This window comes from Ceratotherium simum, chromosome 7, assembly GCF_057802395.1.
Source record: "Ceratotherium simum simum isolate JZ-2026a chromosome 7, ASM5780239v1, whole genome shotgun sequence".
NCBI lineage: Eukaryota > Metazoa > Chordata > Mammalia > Perissodactyla > Rhinocerotidae > Ceratotherium > Ceratotherium simum.
Window position 1 is genome coordinate 30,398,355 of NC_141906.1, and position 21,331 is coordinate 30,419,685.

At 37.1% G+C, this 21,331-nt stretch overlaps 1 protein-coding gene across 2 annotated transcripts in view; it reads right to left on the minus strand.

The window, feature by feature from the left end:
* RAB6A (RAB6A, member RAS oncogene family) overlaps window positions 1–21,331 on the minus strand; it is an 84,353-nt gene that overhangs the window by 25,561 nt on the left and 37,461 nt on the right. The window contains exons 2-4 of one of the 2 annotated variants that reach the window (XM_004433977.3): window positions 18,232–18,290; window positions 3,293–3,346; window positions 1,632–1,737 (exon numbers count right to left, since the gene is read on the minus strand). In XM_004433977.3, the coding sequence (XP_004434034.1) occupies window positions 1,632–1,737; window positions 3,293–3,346; window positions 18,232–18,290 (219 nt within the window). Of the gene's footprint in view, window positions 1–1,631; window positions 1,738–1,803; window positions 1,910–3,292; window positions 3,347–18,231; window positions 18,291–21,331 lie in introns of both variants that reach the window. The other variant, XM_004433976.3, reaches the window with a different exon arrangement.

A 21,331-nucleotide genomic window follows, 5' to 3' on the forward strand; every position in this document is an offset into this window, starting at 1 on the left:
AACAAAGCACAAGAATAAAATCCTTAAGGTTCCTTTTACAGTAGTTTAAAATATTTGAACATGACCAAATGAGTGCAATGTACTATATGTAATTGAAAAAAAAATTTTTTTAATGTCAGGACAGCTATGGCAGATAATATGGTGTCACATTGCCACAATGCTTTTTTTGATTACTTACACATACCAAACATGACAAAGAAAGCATCTCCAAAGTATGTCAGCCAGTAAGTCCCAACATATCCAGAAAATTTGTAAAGCCTTTATACAGCTTTCAACACCACTCTATTTGCATTGCTTATTCAGTTTGTGATCACTTTAACTTGAAGTTTATTAGTTTAATGCACCAGAATCACTTGTAACAAAATCCATCCTTTCTAGAACTGGATTCTAAGTAGAGTACTCCAATACTTTTTACAGCAACAAAAGAAAAACAGTTTACTAATATTTTAACCACATGTACAGAATTTTCAAAGAAAATACACCAGGTTTCACTTGATTTGGTTAAAGTAAGCACAAACATTTTAAAGCTGCAAAACTTGTCAATACACAACAATGAACATACATTATTTTAAACAAGTAGCAACCCAAAGTAAAGCTCCAAGAAAAGAAAGCTGGCATACAGCACCTAACCAAAAAAAAAAAAAGAAAGAAAAATGTCTCTAAATGCAAACTTTAATTCTGCCATGGCAATTACTGTTAAGTAGATATAACTTTGGTTGAGCAGATATGAAAAAAAAATACCAGTATTATTAGCTCAAATCAATAGTTTATTTATATAACATGTTTTTAAAGAAGTCCAAGATACAGTACTATCCTGGTTTCCCTATGAATTATGGACCACTATATAGAATGATGCTTAATATTGCCTAACATATAACATAAACCAATTTACGAAGACAATTTTAATCAGAGAGCCTTTCCCTGTCAGTCACCAATGCTCCATGGAAAATTCAGTCACTTAAAATGCCAAAGGCATTATTCAGTCTTTAGGAAAAAGAAAAAGAGATTACTTGTTTTAGTTTCCCATTTAAAATTTTCTCAGAGAGAAATGAAAGTGCAATTTGTTAGCAACCAAGTCAGTCAGTCACAGAATTCAGATATGATTTAAATGAAAATGATTAGTAGAAAATTGCACATTATGTTTTCTCTGCCTTCCTCTATAGACAGAGGATGGCTGGAAGGGGAAAGCAGAGAAAAGTTGGCTAGCGGAAGCTTTTAATAGCCTCAACAGAAGCCTTGGAGGATGTGGAAAACTTGGCAAGAGGCTTAAATGCAGATTATTTTATTTTAGAGAAATCTGAGATCAAGCTAAATGAAAAAGGAGACATTCTCCCAACCATAATTATGGTGTGTCTTGGAGATAACAGGATGCTAAGAAAGCCTTGGAGAGGATTCATAATAGGACCTGAAGGAAAATTTCCAGGGCAAAAAAACCTGGCACAGTAGAAATAAAGCATATTGTTACAAACACCAAAGCAGATATTTCTGACCTAGCTGGTCTGTGATAAGGTTTGCTATGATAAAACACATTTTTACATGCCAGTATGGAAAACAAGCACAAGACAAGAACATGCATGCAGCTAAGCTAAAGGTTGAAAGAAGATTAGAAATGCATAATTCCCCCCACTCACTTGTGATATCATAAACAACAACTGCCACAGTGGAGTCACGAATGTAGCTAGGAATCAAGCTCCTGAACCGCTCTTGACCTGCTGTGTCCCATAATTGCAATCGTACCTAACAACAAAATCAGTCAAACAAGCAAAAAAAATAAGAAAGGTCAACCCGTTGCAAAATACCTACTTGTGATATCGTAAACTACTACGGCTGCAGCAGAATCACGGATGTAACTGGGAATGAGGCTACGGAAACGTTCCTGACCCGCAGTATCCCACAGCTGCAGCCTGATCTGTGGGATGGGAAAAAATAAATAAAAAAAAAAAAAACCAAACTCATACTGAAAAGAAAAAAGAAATAATGTTTTTAAAAGGGGGAGGGTGGGAAGGAGGTAAAAAGGAGACTCATGCAAAAAGTTGCAGGTATGTGAGGAATGAAAATAACACAAAACTTCTTTGCTTTTTCAAAAGGGAGTAATATTAAAAATTTGCTTGCTCTGAAGGTACATGACAAAAATGGCAATGGGACAAATTTCACAGAATCAGAAATACAGCTTTCTTTTTTCCCCCTCCCTATAACCTCTCTGAATTCTATGCCTTCCAGATAGCAAAAAGCAGAATCTGTTGATGTCAAATAGCATAAAAGGGAAAAACGAAGGTAAATGTCAATGAGCAGTCCAGGCTATCACAGTAAAGGAATTAATGCCTCTCTGAAGCTAAAACGTCTCTTTTCTATTGAGTCCAGAATACTTAGAAATTGAGTCTCTGACTACTGTGCTTGTTTCTTCCACATATTTCTTCTCAGAACATTGTATATAATCTAATAAAAAAGGAGAAATATCTTTTTGCAACCCTACAACCCTAGTAAAGTTTTTTTACTTTCTTACTTTTTCACATCTACATTCAAGGAAGAAAAGCCTGAAAATAAGCATTAAGTTCTTTTACTATTATAAAATAGTTTCCAAGCCTCCAAATTTTAAGAAATGGCATGCTATATATTATAACATAAAAGAGAACATCCAGAGAAAAAACTCACACACCTCTAAGAAACAGCATTAGAGATGAAATAATGTTTTTTGGGTATAGGTCTCGAAATACTGCATTTAAGTCAGTCACTGTTTAAGTGACAGGAATCTCTTCAAGGGATAGTGGGCTAGAATACAGAATTTACAATGCACTTAAAGGGAGCATTCCAAAAGATGGAAGACAAAAATCCAACAAGTAAATACATGTCACTTTGGTATACATCATATTCTGACAAATAAAATCTTGACGTTCACGAATTGTGTGATATTCAAACGAAATCCTTCTGAATGCCTAAAGAGTGGCTGGCATTCCAAAGGTCTTTAGTAGCTCTAATTTCTTCATGAAAATATTCTCTTAATTATCTCAATGCTATTTTTTATCATTTTTCCAAATCAAGATGAAAAACTTTAACAAGCCTAGGGCCATCAGAGTTTTACAAATAATTAGGCTTTCACTCCCTTTTCGATTTCACTTGGGGATAAGAAGTCAGAATGCTAAGTACTACTCTGTAATAAGTTTTTCTTCTCAAAGCCTGTAAACTAACTTTGGCAATTTTGCTAAATTGTGGTGACAATCATTGACTATAGCTTTGATCATAGTTTTCTATCCTAGAGTGTTGTAGAAAATTGCACACTGAAAACATTACTCACTGTTCGATCCTCCAAGTACATTGTTTTTGATAAAAAGTCAATACCAATTGTTGCCTGTAAAACAAAGTTAAAAAATAATAACAGTTTAATGGCAGTCAGCAGTTTAGGGTTCAAATGGGAATTATGATTGTGGAAGAAGTAATGAATAAACAAACAACATCAGAGCCAAGCAAGAATGAACAAAATTTTCCGTGATAATGGCTTCCATATTTAGGACTTGCTGTATATTGGGGATTCTTTTAAGCCCTTTACATAATCATCTCTAATCTTTATACATCTCTGCAAGGTAGTTATTATCATCCCTATTTTTCTCATTTTATAGACAACAATACTGAGGTTCAGAGAAGTAAAACAACTTGCCAAAGGACACAGAGCTTCTGCTGTGGAGTTGGGAGTAAAAGTCCAGCTCTTTCCAATATACATTGATATATACATTTTTAAATTTTTTAAATTGTGGTAAATTACACAAACATAAAATTAACCATCTTAACCATTTTTTCAGAAGACTGCATTTTTAGAGCAGTTTCAGGTTCACAGCAACACTGAGAGAAAGGTACAAGAGATTTCTCATATACTCCTTGCCCCCACATATGCATAGCATCCCCTATTACCAACATTCCCTACTGGAGTGGTACATTTGTTACAACTGATAAATCTACATTGACATTGATACAGTTTTTTAAGATAGGTTTTATTTTTAAATTGTGGTAAAAAAATACGTATCATAAAATTTAACATTTTAACCATTTTTAGGTGTACAATTCAATGGCATTAATTACATTCACAATGATGTACAACTGTCAACACTACCTATTTCCAAAACTTTTTCATCACTCCAAACAGAAACTCTGTACCCATTAAGCAATAATATATTATAATGTATTGTCCTGCCTTCGATTCTTTTCAGTATATATCTAAGAGTGGAATTGCTGGGCCGTATGATAAGTCCATTTAACCTGGTAAGGAAATGCCAGACTGTTTTCCACAGTGGCTACACCATTTTAAATTCCCACTAGTGATGCGTGAAGGTTCCAATTTTTCTACATCCTTGCCAACATTTGTTATTTTCCCTTTTTTATATATAATAGCCATCCTAGTAGATGAGAAGTGGAATCTTATTGTAGTTTTGATTTGCAGTTCTCTAATGACTAATGACGTAGAACATCTTTTCACGTGCTTATTGGCCATTTTTGTATAGCCTCTCCGGAGAAATGTCTATTCGAGTCCTTTGCCCATTTTTAAATAGAGTTTGTCGTTTTGTTATTGATTTGTAGGAGTTCTTTATACATTCTGGATATTAAACTCTTATCAGACACGTAACTTTCAAATATTTCCTCTCATTCTATAGGTTGGGCCTGGCATCTTTATTGAAAATCAATTTTCAATAGACATGGCTTTATTTATAGACTCTCAATTCTATTCCATTGGTCTGTATGTTTATCCTTGTGCCAGTACCACATTGCTTTGATTATTGTAACTTTGTAGTAAGTTCTGAAATAGGAAAGTGTGAGTCATCCAACTTTATTTTTCTTTTTCAAAACTGTTTTGGCTATTGCAAATCAGGATCGGCTCTTTCATTTCTACAAAAATGGCAGTAGGAATTTTGATAGAGATTGCACTAAATCTGTAGATTGCTTTGAGTAGTTAGTATTGACATCTTAACAATATTAAGTCTTCCAATCCATTTACCTGGGATGTCTGTCCACTATTTAGGTCTTCTTTAATTTTTTTTGAGCAGTGTTTTTGTAGATTTCAGTTTCACACAGACTTTTATAAAAAAACAGAAAGACACTTCCTCCTTTATCCCAAACTATGTGACTATGTATTTCAATTACGTCTCTAAATTTATGGCTTAAATACATCAACCTACGTACTAATTCCATCTTATGACATTTAATCTTCTGCCACAGGGTGAGATAATGGGTTTATAAACTTGAATTACTGTGCAAGAGCATCTAATTGACAAACCTGAGGAATGTACAGGAATGGGATATGGTTACCTTTAAGAAATGTCACCAGTAGAACCTCATTTACTCAGACAGTGTGGCAGAGGCAGCTAATTGCCTACATAAATATCCATCTTCCCCTTCTTCCTTCCTAAGACAATCAAACATTTATTTAAATCCATACTTTTCCCATTAAAAAGACTACATTTTCCAGTGTTCTTTGAGCTCTAAATAAATGGGGTTGACTCAGGTGAAAGGTGCACTCTTGGTTTTTTCCCTTTCCTCCTCCTTCCTGCCTGGACTGTGGATACCAGGGCTGGAACTCCAGGAATCATTTAGTTACCATGAGACAATCTTCAACATGGAAGTCATACATCTGATCTGGTTAAACAGAAAGTCAGAAGGAGTTGTACTACCCCAACTCTAGACTTCCTTCACATGAAAAAAAAGATTCTCATGTCACTTATTAATATTATTTTGTGTTTCTTATAAACAGCCAAAAATAAATTTTAGTGGTTATAAACAGAAAGAAGCATTTTCAGAAGTCACAGCCAACACATATAAATGTTTTTAAAATTAGTACAAAGTCAGACTTCATGATAAAATGTACAACAGTTCCCTCCTTCCACTACGCTATCTTAGTTTTGAGGCATCATTTATACCACTGAACTCATAAAGATCAAAATTAACCTGAAAAACATAGCCTGTTGCTGTTCTTCTTTTCACTTAATTTTATTCCAAGCAGAGATACTATGCAAAGAAGTCAACCATCCACAAGAATTAAGCCAACAGCAGGAAGAACAGAAAAATGGCTAGGAAACTATTGTCAGCTATTCTAACATCTTGAATGCTACTGATCTGGAACTAATTCAAACCTTCATAAAAGATAGATGAGACATTAATGCTGCATCTTGCTCATCTCCTTTATGGAAATGCAGAAGGCAATAATTATAGAAGAAAGCAAAGGTTAGAGAAAATTCTCCCATGTATCTTAATTTACAGCTTCACATTATTTTAAGTGTTAATTAATTCATTGGTATGGGGAGGTCTACTCTGTAAAAAAAACAAATTAAGTACTTTTACTGTGGGATCTCACAACTCAAGATTGAACAATGGCTTACCCAAATATATCAGTGTCAAGATAATGACAGCTTTGGTTTTGGACGCTCCCCACTCAGAATGGTGCTTATTTGCCCTAACAGCAATTTTATAAAATTGCAGATGTAAACTACTATTCTGCCCGACTTCCTAAATAGTGGTTTTTTACCTGTCCTGATGCCAGACAGCCAGAGACCCATAAACATCATGATTTTCCATAAGGGACATGATTTTTCTAACATAAAAGTAATCAGGTAAGGAAAACAAGTTTTCTTCTGTACCAAAGCAATGATAATCAGCTTCCTTCTGTGGTCCAAACATACGTAAAGTTCTGTTGCCTGGCTGCTCCTTTCTCTAGCAAGAAAAAATAGAGAAATACTAAGAGTCAAAAAAGGCAAGTACGGGGCTGGCCCGGTGGCATAGTGGTTAAGTTCACGCGTTCTGCTTTGGTGGCCCTGGGGTTCACAGGTTCGGATCCCAGGCACAGACCTACACTCTGCTCATCAAGCCATGCTGTGGTGGCATCCCACATACAAAACAGAGGAAGACTGGCACAGATGTTAGCTCAACAACAATCTTCCTCACTAAAAAAAGGGCAAAGACTAGAATAAAGGAAGAAAAGAGTGAACAAGTTAAAGAAAAGTCTAAAATTGAATAACAAGAGATAAATAAAAAGAATGAAGAAAGGCAAAGGACCCTAGAAAGAGAATGCTGATATGGATTCCATTTTAGAAGGGTAACCATCCCATTAATTTATTGTATGTATGTTTATATATGTATGTATGTGAAAAAAATATATATATATAGTTTTCCTCTAGATATCTTGGTGCCACATTACTTAGAATAGAAACTAGGTAGAGTCTGTGGATTTTAAAAATGAGTCATTATACTGGGCATAAAATTTTAGTTATGCAAGATGAATAAGTTCTAGAGATCTGTTGCAAAACATTTGCATATAGATAACAATACTGTACTATACACTTAAAAATCTGGTAAGAATGTGGATCTCATAAGAGCTCTTACCATAATTAAAAAAAAAAATATGCCTCCCCCCCCCGCCCATAAAATGAAAATACTTCTGGGAGGAGCAAAAAAAAAAAAAAAAAGTTATTAAAAATTAAAGAAAATTAAAAAACAAGAAATCAAACACTGCATCAGAAAAACAGTCCATCCAGTTGGGGATTTTATTTCTATTGGTAGCAAACTAGAATTTTGAGTAGAACAATCTACAGCTTTAACTTAAAGAAGTTAAGGATGTATTTGATCATGACCATCTTTCTGGGCAAGTTCATTAAAGTGTCTAAAACCCACTATTTTATATATGCCAACCTGAACATATGTTTACTGTCAATTTGTAACAGCCTTTATAAAAATCCTCTAAATTCAAAGTAATCTCAAAGGTTATTCTGAGCAATATAATCTTCCTCAAATAAGAGAATGAATCTACCTCAACTGTGGGAATCTCTCTTGAGCTTGTTTATAGCAGGTTGAACCATATAAAATTCCCAATATTCTATCATTTCTGATTCATGAAAATAGCAATAATGGTTCATATACTTGAAACTGTTGGAAAAATCTGTGGGTTTATAATTGGAAAAAGAAAAAGAAATGGTGAAAAACAAGAGCAACTTACAAGAATCACTTTCAGACTCTCTAGCTAGAAAGAACAGTTTCCCACGTAACAGTTTTTTTGCTTCACTTTGAAATAATGCCTGAATTTTGGTCAGTTAAGGACTCTTCTGGCCAACCAGTTTCTTCTTTTTTAAATGAAAGCAATTCAGTGCAAAGGAATCACATATAGAGCATGAATTACGAATTACATAAAATTCATTTTTTTGTGTGAAATAAAACTGAAACTAAGTTTCAGATATACATACATTACATATGACTCACATATGCCACATAAATTTTTAGCAATGAGACTAGCTCTTTAATTATTCATTTCAGAAGTCGTGTGTGTGTGCTGGGGTGGGGGTAGGGAATTCACTGAAGAACTCTTCACCTGATAACTAAGTTGGCAGCCAACCACACACAGTCAATCCTTCATATTCAAAGATAATACCTGATATACTGTCAAGCCAATTTCCTTAAGTAAGGATGTAGGGTGCTGTATCATCCAAATTTTCTTGTTAGAGCTAAACTAAGAAAATATCTAGGACTGTACCTAATTCTTACAAAAACTCGTAGCTCATATTATTAATTAGCGTCTTCGATTAATGCCAAAGTACAATGATATTTTGGCTTCATTAGCCACAACTTTTTCACAAAGAATAAATCATTCTGTATGTGTCAAATTCTATATAACTTCACCCCATCAACATCACTGACCTTACAGATGTCTGACTAAACAGCAGCAGTAGTCTCAGTGCATGAAAAAATAGCAACAGCATTTTCAGGTATGCCTCAATTTCAGAGAACTTGGGTATAACAAAACACTTCAGAAACACCCAGAGAACTCTAAATACAGGCTCTAGCTCATAATTCTTTATCCTAAGACTCTGACCCTAGTTCAGACTTTTTAGCCTATGGTATTTGGTTCTACTCCCAAAGATTCGAGCTTACACTCTCAGGAATTTTCCACATATGGCTCAATGACATCAATACTTTTTTCAGTCCCTGAGACCGGTATTTGTAGCTTCTCTGCTGAGAAGAAATAGAAACATTGCTCAGAATTAAAATACTGTTATACAGAGAAGGTCATCTAGGTGAAGCCTATAAGCTGTAGAGTTGCAGGGACCTAGAAAATTGGGGATACCTGATCTAAAGGGGTCCAGAAGAAACTGAAGCACACTTGGCCGATTGAACTATTTTTCTCTAAACTTGCGTTTTTCATGTCTTAAGAGGTGGCTAAACCATTTCTGAAATATCCAAAAGAATGATAATAAAATATATACAGTACATAACATATTCATTAGCTTTTTAAGAAGTGACTTTCCCTAAATGTTAGATTTATATTTTAGTCATCTCTGTTCCCTGATTTTGATGGTTTTTAATAAAAGGCTTAATTAAAAACAAATTCCTTTTGGGATGATGGAAATGTTCTTAATCTTGATTCTATAGGTAGTTTCATAGGTATATACATCTGTCAACACTTATCAAAATGTAAAGAATTAATAATCCTTTACTATTATCTCATTTTAAGAGTTCTTTTTAGGTAACAGTCCTTTGTCATATGTGTCTTTTGCAAATATTTTATCGCAGTCTTGTCTTTTCATTTTTTTGACATTGTCTTTTGCAGAGCAAAAGTTTTCAATTTTAATGAAGTCCAGCTTATCAATTGTTTCTTTTATGGACTGTGCCTTTGTTGTTGTATGCTCAAGTCACTGCCATATCCAAGGTCATCTAGGTTTCTCCAATGTTATCTTCTAGGAGTTTTATACTTTCACATTTTACATTTAGGTCTGTCATCCATTTTGAGTTAATTTTTGTGAAAGGTATAACCTCTGTGTCGAGATTCATTTCTTTGCATGTGGATGTCCAGTTGTTCCAGCACCACTGCTGAAGAGACTATCTCTGCTCCACTGTATTGCCTTTGTTCTTTCTCAAAGATCAGTTGACTACATTCATGTTGGTTTATTTCTGAACTCTCTACTCTGTTTGTGAAATAATAAGAAACATATATATTGCTCTCTGCCTCCAATTCCTGACACAGGGCTCCTGAAACCTTTATAAATTCCTAAGTGATAAGAGCACTAGAAGCATCTCTTGTTCTAATATTTGGTCTTTGACCCCAGTCCCTGACACACAGCTCCTAAAACTCTTGTAAATTCCTAAGTGATAAGAGCTCTAGGAGCATCTTTTGTTCTAATGAGGCAACTCTGGATGCCTCCTGGATAGGGGTTAGTCACCAGAAAGACCAAGCTATGATTAGAAGCTTGGAATTTCCAACTGCACCCCTTATTCTCCAGAGAGGGGAGAGGGGCTGGAAGTGGACTTAATGACTGATCATGCCTCCGTGATGAAGCCTCCACAAAAACTCCATAAGTACAGGGTTCAGAGAGCTTCCAGGTTGTGGACACACCCATAAACAGGGAGGGTAATGCACCTCAATTATACGGCGATAGAAGCTCTTGTACTCTTGACCCTCCTAGACCTCGCCTTATGTATCTCTTCATCAGGCTGTTCATCTGTATCCTTTATTATATCCTTTAATAAACAGGTAAACATAAGTGTTTCCTTGAGTTCTGTGAGCTGTTCTAGCAAATTATCGAATTGAAGGGGGAAGAGGTCATAGAAACCTTCAATTTGTAGCCAAACAGGACAGACATTGTGGGTAACCTGGGGTATCACTTGCAACTGGCATCTGAATTGGGGGGCAGTCTTGTGAGACTGTGGAATCCGATGCTATCACAATGGAGATAGTGTCAGAATTGAGTTAAATTGTAGGACACCCAGCTGGTGTCACAGAATTGCTTGGTGTGAGAAAACCCCACACACATCTGGTGTCAGGAATAATGTGAGTGTGGCAGTAGTATGAGAGTAAAGTAGAAACACAGCTTTGGAAAATGAGGTTTTTTTCAAACCCTGTTCCATTGATCTATTTGTCTATTCTTTTGCCAACACCACACTGTCTTGATTACTATTGCTTCATAGTGTGTCCTGAAGTTGGGTACCATCAGTCCTCTGACTTTGTTCTTCTCCTTCAATACTGTGTTGGCTATTCTAGGCCTTTTGCCTCTCCATATAAACTTTAGAATCAGCTTGTCAATATCCACAAAACAACACCTGGGATTTTGACTGGGATTGTGCTGAATCTATAGATCTAGTTGGGAACAACTGACATCTTGACAATATTGAGTCTTCTTATTCATGAGCATGGACTATCTCTCCATTTAGTTCTTCTTTGATACCTTTCACCAGAGTTTTGTAGTTTTTGCCACATATAGATCTTGTACATATTTTGTTACATTTATGCCTAAGTATTTTATTTTGGGGGTTGCTGATGTAAATGATATTGTGTTTTTAATCTCAAATTCCACTTGCTCATTGCTAGTATAAAGGAAAGAACTGACTTGATATATTAACGTTGTATCCTACAACCTTGCTATAATCACTTACTAGTTCCAGGAGTTTTCTTGTTGATTTTTTTGGATTTTGTACAAGGACGATCATGTCATTTGCAAATAAAGACAGTTTTATTTCTTCCTTCCCAATATGTATACTTTCTATTTCCTTTTTTCGCCTTATCGCATTAGCAAGGACTTCCAATACGATGCTGAAAAGCAGTAGTGAGAGGGTGCATCCGTGCCTTGTTCCTGATCTTAGTAGGAAAGCTTTGAGCTTCTTCTTCTTTTTTTTTTTTTGTGAGAAAGATCAGCCCTGAGCTAACATCCATGCCAATCCTCCTCTTTTTGCTGAGGAAGACTGGCCCTGGGCTAACATCTGTGCCTATCTTCCTCCACTTTATATGCGACGCCACCACAGCATGGCCTGACAAGCGGTGCCTCAGTGTGCACCCGGGATCCGAACCTGGGCCGCCTCGGTGCGCAGCCGGGATTCAAACCCAGGCCGCCAGCAGCGGAGCTCGCGCACTTAACCGCTAGGCCACGGGGGCCGGCCCCAGCTTTGAGCTTCTTATCACTAAGTATGATGTTAGCTACAGGTTCTTTTTAGATGTTCTTTATCAAGTTGAGGAAGTTCTCCTCTATTCCTAGTTTTTATCATGAATGAGTGTTGTATTTTGTCAAATACTTTTTCTATATCTACTGATATGATCAATTTATGACTTTTTAAAATGTATAAAAATGTTTATGAAGAATTTTCAAGTGAAACAACAGAGATAATAATATAATGAATGCCATATATCTGTCCCCAAGTTTCCAGAATTATCAAACAAGAATACCCATCGAGATATCTGGGTTGAAAGCTTTCCACAAGGTGCAAAGGCTGTGAGATAAGAGAGGGCCTAACAAGTTTAAGGAACAGTAAGGAGGTTACTGCAGCTGGAGATTTGAGAATGAGAGGGAAAGTAGTAGAGATGAGATCACAAAGGTAATGAGGTAGGGAGGACAACAGGGTCTCAACAGGCTTGTTGTATGCGATTTGCTAGTATTTTGTTGAGGATTTTTGCATCGATGTTCATCAGTGATATTGGCCTGTAATTTTCTTTTTTTGTGTTGTCCTTGTCTGGTTTTGGTATCAGGGTAATGTCAGCTTCGTAGAATGAGTTAGGGAGCTTTCCCCCCTCCTCAATTTTTTGGAAGAGTTTGAGAAGGATAGGTATTAAGTCTTCTTTGAATGTTTGGTCGAAATCCCCAGGGAAGCCGTCTGGTCCTGGACTTTTATTTCTGGGGAGGTTTGTGATTACTGTTTCGATCTCCTTACTGGTGATTGGTCTATTCAAATTCTCTACTTCTTCTTGATCCAGTTTTGGAAGGTTGTATGATTCTAAGAATTTATCCATTTCTTCCAGATTGTCGAATTGGTTGGCATATAGCTTTTCATAGTATTCTCTTATAATCTTTTGTATTTCTGAGGTGTCTGTTGTAACCTCTCCTCTTTCATTTCTGATTTTACTTATTTGTGCCTTCTCTCTTTTTTTCTTGGTGAGTCTAGCTAAAGGTTTGTCAATTTTGTTGATCTTTTCAAAGAACCAGCTCTTGGTTTTATTAATTTTTTCTATTGTTTTTTGGGTCTCTATTTCATTTATTTCTGCTCTGATTTTTATTATTTCCCTTCTTCTACTGATTTTGGGCTTGGTTTGTTCTTCTTTTTCCAGTTCCTTTAGGTGCATTGTTAGATTGTTTATTTGAGATTTTTCTTGTTTGTTGAGATAGGCCTGTATCGCTATAAACTTCCCTCTTAGAACCGCTTTTGCTGTATCCCATAAAATCTGGCATGTCGTATTTTCATTTTCATTTGTCTCCAGGTATTTTTTGATTTCTTCTTTGATTTCTTCGTTAACCCAGTCGTTGTTCAGTAGCATTTTGTTTAATTTCCATGTATTTGTGGCTTTTCTGATTTTCTTCTTACAGTTGATTTCTAGTTTCATACCGTTGTGGTCAGAAAAGATGCTTGGTATTATTTCAAGCTTCTTAAATTTATGGAGACTTGTTTTGTGGCCTAATATGTGATCAATCCTGGAGAATGTTCCATGTGCATTTGAAAAGAACGTGTATTCTTCGGTTTTTGGATGGAATGCTCTGTATATATCTACTAGATCCATCCGTTCTAGTGTGTCATTTAAGGCCAATGTTTCCTTATTGATCTTCTGTTTGGATTATCTATCCATTGGTGTAAGTGGAGTGTTCAAGTCCCCTACTATTATTGTGTTACTGTCTATTTCTGTTTTTATGTCTGTTAATAATTGCTTTATATATTTAGGTGCACCTACATTGGGTGCGTAGATATTTACAAGTGTTATATCCTCTTGTTGGATTGTTCCCTTGATCATTATGTAATGCCCTTCTTTGTCTCTTTTTACAGTTTTTGTTTTAAAGTCTATTTTGTCTGATATGAGTATTTTGTCTCAAATCTCCTTCTGTTAATATTTCTAATTATATTTCTCATTTATTCTTGACGAAGTATAGGTCAAAATGTCATAGAATCCTAGACTTGGACAAAATCTCTATAAGATGTTTTTGATATCATATCTAACCTCTTTTTTGTGTATTTGTATCCATTACGTTCTAATCATGGAAATAGATAATTTTTCCTATTTGTGGTCTTCTCTTTTCCCCTTAAATCAGTCCCTTTAACATTTCTTGTAGCACTGATTTCTTGGTGACAAACTCCTTTAATTTTTGCTTATCTGGGAAAATTTTGATCTCTCCTTCCATTTTGAACGATAACCTTGCTGGGTAGAGTATTCTGGGCTGTAAGTTTTTTCCTTTTAGCACTTTAAATATATCGTGCCATTCTCTTCTAGCCTGTAAGGTTTCTGCTGAGAAGTCAGCTGATAGCCTTATGGGGTTTCCTTTGTAAGTAACTTGACATTCTCTTGCGGCTTTTAGGATTCTCTCTTTATCTTTAATTCTGGACATTTTGATTATGATGTGTCTTGGTGTGGGCCTCTTTGGGTTTATCTTGTTTGGGGCTCTCTGTGCTTCCTGTACCTGGATGTCTATTTCCTTCCTTAGGTTAGGGAAGTTTTCATCTATTATTTCTTGAAATAGGTTCTCTGCCCCCTTGTCTCGCTCTTCTCCTTCCAGGACACCTATAACACGGATGTTAGTGCGCTTGATGTTGTCCCAGAGGTCCCTTAGACTGTCCTCACTCTTTTTAATTCTTTTCTCTTTTACCTGTTCAGCTTGGGTAATTTCTTCTAGTCTTTTGTCCAGCTCACAGATCCGTTCTTCTGTATCCTCTACTCTGCTTTTGAGTCCCTCTAATGAATTTTTCATTTCCAGTATTGTATTCTTCATTTCTGATTGGTTCTTTTTTATATCTTCCATTTCTTTGTTGACATTCTGAGTTCATCTATTCTTCTCCCCAGATCAGTGAGCATCCTTAACACTCTTAGTTTGAACTCTCTGTCGGGTAGGTTGCTCATTTCTGTTTCACTTAGTTCCTTTTCTGGGGTTTTGTCCTGTTCCCTTACTTGGAATGTATTCTTTTGCCTCCTCATTTTGCCTCTTTCCCTGTGCTTGTGTCTATGTATTAGGCAGGTCAGCTACGTCTCCTGCTCTTGGATAGATGACCTTATGTAAGTGATGCCTTAGGAGGCTTCCAGTGTGCTTCCCTCAGTTCTCAATGTTCCAGGGGTGACCCCTATGTGGGCAATGTGTGTCCTTCTGTTGTGGCCTGTTTGCTCTCCCTGTAGGCGCCCAGGGAGGCTGAGTTATGCTCCTGGCCAGCTGTTGTAATGCTCAGCTGCTTGTAGTTGTTGTGGGCCCTTCAGTCTCTTTATCAGGTGTGGGGAGCCCCAGCACAGTTGGCTCCAAGTTCTAATACCACATTTGTGTTGCAGTATTTCTTTTAAGTGAGTAGGCCCCCAGCGTGGCAGGTTGTTAGGCTCAGGGCCTTACAATTGCTATAAACCTCTAGCCTATTAGGTCTCTTGTCAGCTTCCTGAGGATTGCAGCTGGGTGGGGCTGGCCTCAGGCACAGGTGCACCCAATCGTTTCAGGCTTCGGAAGGTGGGGCAAACCTCCTATGTGGGTCTTTGAGAAGCACAAGTCTTCTGCAGCTGACAAACCCTGCCGCCCACAGGTCCACACACACAGTCAACACAGTCCTACCCCATGTGAGCGCCCCGACCTCCCCAAGCGGACCCAGACTCTCCACGGCGGGAGCCCCACACACTCCGACACCGCCCCACACTCTCCACCCGCTCCTTGTGCACACCCTGCCCTGCTCAAGTCGGCTCAGTTGCCAGGCTGCAGAGAATCCAGTCACCAATCTATGCAGGCCCACAATTTGCCTGAGGGCTTGTTGTTGGGTGGGGCCAGTCTCTAGGGTGGGCTGCCTGCCCTGGCTGAGCTGGATTAAATCAGTGCTCTAGCGGGTGGGGCAGACCCTGGGCTAGCAGGCCTCAGGGAGAACTCCAATGGCGTCTGTGTCAGCACGCCCAAACCAGGCCACAACAATGGCCGCCGCCAATGTCCCAGTCCCTGGAGAGGTCTCACCCCTCACTGAGATGCACTCAGGGCCTATTAGGTGAGTCTCTTTTCACCACAGCACTGTGCACCTTTCTTTCTGGTGATTTTAGGATGCTTTCTGAAACGGGTGAGTTTGCGCGCAGGCCCTTTAAGAGCCAGTTTTAGTTTCTTTGTGAACCTGGTTTTCTGGGGGTACTCCCCAGTGTTTTAGTAGCAGCAAAGTCAGATATTATGCCGCTGGTCTCGATTGTGCTGGGTCCACAAAATGCCCACAGCGGGGGCGCTCCCCGGCTCAGGGCCCCGCGTCTCCAGGGAGGCTGCGTACCTGTGAGCTGCTCCCGGCGGCCGTGAAGCTGGCCGCTTGTGAAGGCAGCATTTTTCCTCTCCAGAAGGGAGTCTCTGCTTCTTCTACCTCAGTTAGGATTGTCCGTTGTTGCAGGAGTTCCTCTTATGCAGTTTTCAGTTCTGTCTCAGGGGTAATTTTTCCACGAGTAGTTGTAAATTGGCTGTGTCCACGGGAGGAGGTGAGTTCCGAGTCTGCTTACACAGCCATCTTGACTCCGCCTCCCAGGATTGTTGTGTTTAATTCACAAAAGATATTAGTCTGTAGTTTTAACATTGATGTCTTTGGTTTGGGTATCAGAGTAATATTTACCTCATAGAATGAGTTGGGAAGTGTTCCCTCCTCTTCTATTTTTTGGAAGTCTATGAACTATTGGTGTCGATCTTTAAACATTTCATGGAATTGACCAGTGAAGCCATCTAGTCCTGGGATTTTCTTTGTGGAAGTTATTTGATCACTAATTCTACCTCTCTACTTATTACAGGTATATTTAAAATTTCTATTCTTGAATTAGTTTCAGCAGTTTGTATCTTTCTTGAAATTTGTCCATTTCATCAAGGTTATCTAACTTGTTGACATATAATTATTCAAAGTATTCCCTTATAATCCTTTTTATCTCTGTATAGTCAGTAGTAATATCCTCTCTTTCACTCCTGATTTTAGTAATTTGAGTCTACTCTCTTTTTTTTTAATCAGTCTAGCTAAAGGTCTGTCAATTTTGTTGATCTTTTCTAAGGACCACTTTTGGTTTCATTAAATTTTCCCATTGTTTTTTTATTCTCTCTTTCATATATTTCTGCTCTAATCTTTACTTGCTTCTGAATTAAGCATGTCTTTATTTTCAGTATTTTTGTTGCTTTGACATCTGGGGTCTTGCTGACACTGGAGGGACTGGCCTTCCCAGCATCTGCCAATTCTTAGAGACAGTAAACTTGCCCGTGAGAGCATCTTTCCTAAGCAAACCAATCAATCCACAGCCCATACCCCAACCACCTCCTCTATCACACTCAGGGACACTATTCCCCTGCCCTAATCATCCCAGAACCAGATAACAGACAACCAGGAACAGACCCTACACTCCAGAGCCCGCTGAAATCATTCAAACTAGGGAATCCTAAATCTCTTACCTGGTCTCTCCCACCCTTCCCACAGAAACCACAATAAAGTTTCTTGCCCACATTTCCGGTTTCCCACCCCCTGCCTCCTGACCAACACTAGTGCTTCCCCATATGCCTCCCTCCCATGACATGGAATGTCCCCCTCCTCTCGGGATCTGTGAGTATAACAAACTATCTTTTTAATGGCAATCATCTCCTGATCTGTTGGCCTCACCATACCTGAGTAACAAAACCTATATTTTAAAAGTTTCTTCCTTCTGCTTGCTTTAGGTTTAGTTTGCTTTTATTTTTCTAGTTTCTTAATGTAGAAGGTTAAATTATTGATGTACTTCTTTTCCTTATAGCACTGCTTTAGTTGTATCCCACAAGTTTTGGTATGTGGTATTTTCTTTTTTATTTGTCTCAAAGTATTTTTTAATTTCCTTTGTGATTTTGTAATTTCCTTGTGTGATGGGTCTTTGACCCATCAGTTATTTAGGAATACATTGTTTAATTTCCACATATTTGTGAATTTCCCAAATCTCTTTCTGTTAATATTTCTAATTATATTTCTCATTTATTCTTGACTTGAAGTATAGGTCAAAATGTCATAGAATCCTAAACTTGGACAAAATCTCTATAAGAGAATATCTACAACCACTCCTACTTCTATCCCAGTTGGTATCAGCGAAAATCTTTCAATAGACTTTGGAAGAGGAGATAAAGAAATCAAATGAAAAAGTTGAGGATTATGAGCAAAAATCCATTATACGTTGTATTTATAAGCATTTTACAGATTACAGAAAGTGTTTTTATATCCATGACTGCATGTAAATAAATGAATTTTTATAAAGACCTTGAATATTACTCGTAACACAATATAGAGACAACTAGTTAAGTTGGCAAAAATAAATACCTGATAAGTGTTGTCAAAACTGTCATACATGAATCTGGTGATCAAAGATGTCTTTCCAACTGAAATGAAAAGAAAAAGATTCACTCAGTTAACACATTACACTTGGTTCTCAAGCAATTCTTGTACAGAGAACTGCAATTAAATTCAATGGGAAATATCTGCAATGGTTCTACTAATAATAATTTAAAAACATATAGGGGCCGGCCCCATGGCCTAGTGGTTAAGTTCAGCACGCTCTGCTTCGGTGGCCTGGGTTCGGTTCCCAGGCGTGGACCTACACCACTCATCAATGGCCATGCTGTGGTGGAGACCCACATACAAAATAGAGGAAGACTGGCACAGATGTTAGCTTAGGGCAAATCTTCCTCAAGCAAAAAGAGGAAGATTGGCAACAGATGTTAGCTCAGGGTGAAACTTCCTCAGCAAAAAACAAAAAAACCATATAGCCCTGAGTTTGTTGAAATGTCTTTTTCTAATAACAGATAATCTCTCAAATTAGAGCACAGGTAAAGAGTATTTACTTAGTGAAGAGTTGAGGAAAATGAAGAGAAAAGATAGAGGAAAACAATCAATTATCTTGACATCTCTAATTCACAAAAGGCCAGGCAGATATTTACTTGGCCTCTAACAAAAAGAACTAGGATTAGACAGTGAGTTAACTTCCTGACCAGTAACCTGAGGAAACTGAGGTCCAGGTGCACTTCATTCAGCAAATCAAAACACAATTCCTGGGAGGCCGGGCCCATGGCATAGTAGTTAACTGCTTGAGCTCCGCTGGTGGCGGCCTGGGTTCGGATCCTGGGCGCACATCCATGCACCGCTTGTCAGGCCATGCTGTGGCAGCGTCCCATATAAAGTGGAGGAAGATAGACACAGATGTTAGCCCAGGGCCAGTCTTCCTCAGCAAAAAAAAAAAAAAAAAAAAAGAGGATTGCCATGGATGTTAGCTCAGGGCTGATCTTCCTCACAAAAAAAAAACAAAGGAAAAAACCCACAATCCCTGGGAGTATAAAGACTAAAGATAGAGAGTCCTAGGAGGGGTTGTAAGAACTAGACTGTTTAAGAGTGAGCACAAAGTGACACGGAAAACTGTTCTGAAACTTATCGCAGAATCAGATATTCTATTTCTCTGGCAGGGCAATCCCAAAGATTTATAATATACTTTTGTATTGGTATTGTTAGGTTAATTCATATGAAGTGCCACTAGGTCAAAAATCGTGGAATATTAGCAATATCTTTACCAACGGGCATACTCTCCAAGGGCAAGAATATCTAATTTTCCTATTTCTCCAGTAGCTTGGCCCAGACTCAATAAATACTAAATGAATATAAGAAACTATTAATTATATCAATTAGAAAAGAACTGGGTAAATAAACATCTCAAATGCAAAGTATTTACCCCAAAATGTAAATACTTTGGGGATGATAAAACACTATTTAGTCATTCATATTTTAGTATGAATTTAAGTAACTTGTGATTTCAACTCAATTTTTAGAGACCTCATCCTGGCCTCTACGTTATATCCTCTATTCATATGCCATATGAAAACCTGAGGAAAAAACTGCGCCAAAGAGGGAAGAATCGCACAAAATCACCTACTCCCAAATGTCTTATTCCAGATAGCCTAAATTAGCAGGCTGAAGAGAAGAGCTATATCTAGTTTCCCTAGACCCCCATCAAAAGCAAACTGACGTTTGAGAAGAAGCCTCTTTATAGAGCAATGAGTCAACCTATGCACTTCTTCATTAGTAAACAGTACATACAGATTTTATTTTGTTTTGCAAAGTGCCCCCCTTTTTTACATTAAGGAGCAAAACGCATGTTGTAAAGCAGGTGGTACAGAAAAGATTAAAACTGCATATATCCTACCACCCACATATAACTGTTAAAACTTTGGTATATGTTTTTCCAAAATACTTTTTATATATAAGAATATGTACTTAAAGGCGAAACTCTAGACGATTCATAGTAAAGTCGGGAACTGTATTTATATATATATATATATATATACTACTATTATCTAACAGTGATCAGAACCTGTAAAAAGGAAATCTAAAAATCTAAAGAGTTTTAGGTATTATGCATTTCACAGAGGGAAAAAATAGTGGTGGAGAAAAACAAAGGATCATATAAAATATATAATGAAGAAATACACAACAGCTTGTTTGCTAAAATAGTTTTTACTCAAAGGATTAAAAATTCATTAAGCATTTTAAACATGATTCTTCAATATAGAGTTCCTGTAAATTTATTGTTCTTGTGTACCCCAAAACCTCCTGTAGAATGGTATGCAAACTTATAATGATTTGCTTAATATCTGTTTTTCCTGATAGATTATAAGCTCCATATTTGTCTTGTTTATTCCACATCATCAGAACTTAACACAACGGTTGGCACCTCATACTAAGCAAACAACACGTTTGTTGCATTGATACCCAATACTTTTTCAGAGGTAGTGAAAAAATATATATCCAGGGGTATTCAAAGTAAATCTTATTTTTAATTAAACAAAGAGATTTCATTATAAATACTTCCACTACAAAAGACAATAAAATTAATAATATACTTTATATTTTTAAAGATGTCCAATGAGAATGACTTCTGTTAAATAGAAGGACTACATATTAAGTCTCTATGGCTTGTAAAGCCAAGGTTATAGGTTTGCCTCCATGTACGATAATGCAAAAAAATTTAAACTTTTTTTTTTTAGTGTCTGCCTCAGATCCTATACTGGGTGATTTATAGGACAATGATAATTTTGACATTAACTCTACAAGAGAGGAAATTTTATTTCCATTTTTCAAGAAAAGGTAACAAGCTCAGCAGTTTTTAGTAAATTGCCTAAGGTTAATCAGTTTGTTCTCTGCTAAAACATGATTCCATTCCATTTCTACCCAAAGAGGATGTTCTTCTCAATATACTACTTTCCTTTGTTATTAAGAAAAAAAAAAAAAAATGTAACATGGTCATAATGGCAGAAGAGCTATGTTGCATTACCTACCCAGTCTCCAGGTTTTAAAGAATCTGAACAGACAGACCATAAGAAAATAAAAATTAGGGGGCTGGCCCTGTGGCCTAGTGGTTAAGTTTGGCATGCTC